Consider the following 2,603-nt stretch of genomic DNA (forward strand, 5'->3'; position numbering starts at 1 on the left):
TGAAAACACAGTGCATTATTTACAATCAATCGTATTTTATCTTTCTAATTTCCCTGGCCAAATATAAAAAAGGCAGGGGAAATTAGAAATGTTGTTGTTAATTTCTTGCTTTATAGAAAATTCATTCACTCAATGATACATCAATATTTATACTATAGAGAAATGGAAACTTTTAAAGATCGTTATTATTTTGGCTGGCAAGTTAGGTTTGTACCGTCATAAGTAGAAATTGTCCTTGTTGAGCCTCAGACGTATTAAATAACGGATAACTACGTATTTAAGTCGGTTGCTATCTATCCTCCTAATATGCCATGTTCTATCGTTCTTTGACAAACCTTGATCGTGGACTTTTGATTTTCACTTATCTGATCTTATCGTTACCTGGTTAAATTTGGTATATTTTAAGATGCAAAATCCTTTTTAAAAGTTGTAGTGTATAGACAATAAAAGTCTCTGCGGACCGCCGGCTAGATCTTATAGGATCTCAAACGTTTTTTAGCAAGCTATCCCTGTGCAAGCAGTGTAGACGAGTTTGAAGTCGTTAAATCGGTGGCAAGAAGGAATATTCACTACATAGAGAGTCGACGACTTGTCGTGGACGACAGAGTAGAGGGGACTAGGCTACGTGGACCGTAACCCATGCGATGGACCGATCAAATAAAATCTGCAGTGGTCCTTTGCGTGCGTACACCAAGCGCTAACAGAGAGAGAGGGCGAGATATCGTGAGGCGAACCACATTAGCCTTAAAAAAGACTGATCTGGGACAGATCGCATTAAACGGCTCCGTTTATTGCAGTGCGTCCACTATATCCGCAGCAATCGGATTGCCGACGCAACTAAGAGATATCGGAATACCGTCGCCACTTTTCGTCCATGGTCAGCAACAACGTGGTCGCCGAATGCAAAATAGCAAATGACTAATATGCAATCCGTATGACGTCGTCGCCACGCATCGGAAAAGTTGCCCCTCCGAGCAACTGCGTCGGCGTTACCGACAGGCCGGTGCGTGCGGTCCGTGAGTGATCATTGGTCTCAGTTTCGAATTCGGGCCGGCCAATCGGAGCGCAGTTGGCAGAATTGTTTTCAAACAAATTAAATGACATTTCGTCTCTATTTCTCGTTATATACTCGATGCTCGGCACGGACGCGGGCGCGGACAACCGCGGCGAGTAACTACCTCAGTTTGCTTTATTGTTATTAAAGTCATACGTAGAATTGCATAACATAGTACAATGTGCAATACGTAAATTATCCGTTAGTTTAGTTCGTACCGTGCTTCGCCATATGAAATTATAACTAATTTCTTCGTCAGAAAGCACCAAGACGACAAAAGTAACTTGCCATATTATTTACCTTACGACGAGATAGAGAGTGCCAGGGAAATCACATTCATTTATCTACTTACCAGGAGCTGGAGTAGGGCCGATGTCTTTGGGTGCCTGAGTGTCACTCTTTCCGAACGTTGTCAGCGCCTCTGAAGATTCCCCTGTCAGCCATCCCGCTAGTAGCAGCGGCAAAATGGCCGCTGCAGCTTGTCTACGGCACCACATCTCGAACCGCCAAAAAATACGCATTTTTAAGAGATTTTACTTTTCTTGGTTGACTGTACACTCTCTTCAAACAAAACAGATTTTATTCTCAGTATTCGCGGCACGTTCTTCGGAAATTCGAATTTTGAATATCTAAAAGTGGTTACGAAATTAAACTGTGACTATGCCAGTCCAAATTAAAAGAGAGCGTAAGTTTTTTTTCTTTTTTGGCGCAAGATGTGGTGTTGACATGCCTGAAGAATCACCCGACGTGTTACCATAAAAATCTCTGACAAAATCATCAATACCTTTACAATGACTTTTTCACATTCGTCGCTAGGGGACCGCATAATAAAATTTATATATAAAATGTTACTTCAAGGGGCCACTAGATGGCGCTGTACAAATTTCAATATAAAATTGTCAAATACTTTACGCTATCGCTAGCGACAATTGTCAAAGTAAGCTCATGGTAGAGGTGCAGAATTTATTTTGAAGTTTTGCCAGATAACTTTTATTACTCCTTGGCAATTTCTTTTACCTAACAGGACAAGTTAATATGTTTTTTGTCAATGTTTTAAATATATTTTATATTTGCGTTGTTGGATCATTCCATCTGATTAAATCAAAAGTTTATGTAATGTCACTTTCTTGGCTTAAAGTTATAAAGTTCGTAGGGTTTCGCGATGCATTGGTAATGAAACTACTATTTCGAGATCTAATATAAAATAATAGCTATTTGTTATGCAAGGCTGCAAAGTTGTTGTATTACGCGAATGCTTGTATTGAAACCTGCGCAAGCGAAGGAAGCTAAGACTAGAGATTCCTGAGCGTAGCGAGGGTTTCAAGGCCCGAGACGCAAAACAACTTCGCTGCCGAGCGAAACACACAACTTTTCACCTCACTATAGCGAGGAAATTAGATGAAAGAAAAAAAGTTGAACTATAACAAATCAATTTTAATAAAAATGATTAGTAACCATTGTCAATTTAATGTCAACAATAATAAGAACAAAATATACCAACGGATTTAGTTATTACGCAAATAATGTAGGACAAATCGCATAGTGGACA

At 39.7% G+C, this 2,603-nt stretch overlaps 1 protein-coding gene across 4 annotated transcripts in view; it reads right to left on the reverse strand.

The window, feature by feature from the left end:
• The window catches only part of LOC113234521, a 54,384-nt gene that overhangs the window by 46,408 nt on the left and 5,373 nt on the right, over positions 1-2,603 (reverse strand). Inside the window, exon 2 of one of the 4 annotated variants that reach the window (XM_026469863.1) lies at positions 1,407-1,615. The exons of the other annotated variants lie outside the window; for them this stretch is intronic. Coding sequence (XP_026325648.1) covers positions 1,407-1,575 — 169 coding nt within the window. The 5' untranslated portion in view covers positions 1,576-1,615. The remainder of the gene's footprint in view (positions 1-1,406; positions 1,616-2,603) is intronic. 4 annotated transcript variants of the gene reach the window in all.

Source organism: Hyposmocoma kahamanoa, unplaced genomic scaffold, assembly GCF_003589595.1.
Source record: "Hyposmocoma kahamanoa isolate Upper Pololo Valley unplaced genomic scaffold, ASM358959v1 84, whole genome shotgun sequence".
NCBI classification, from domain to species: domain Eukaryota; kingdom Metazoa; phylum Arthropoda; class Insecta; order Lepidoptera; family Cosmopterigidae; genus Hyposmocoma; species Hyposmocoma kahamanoa.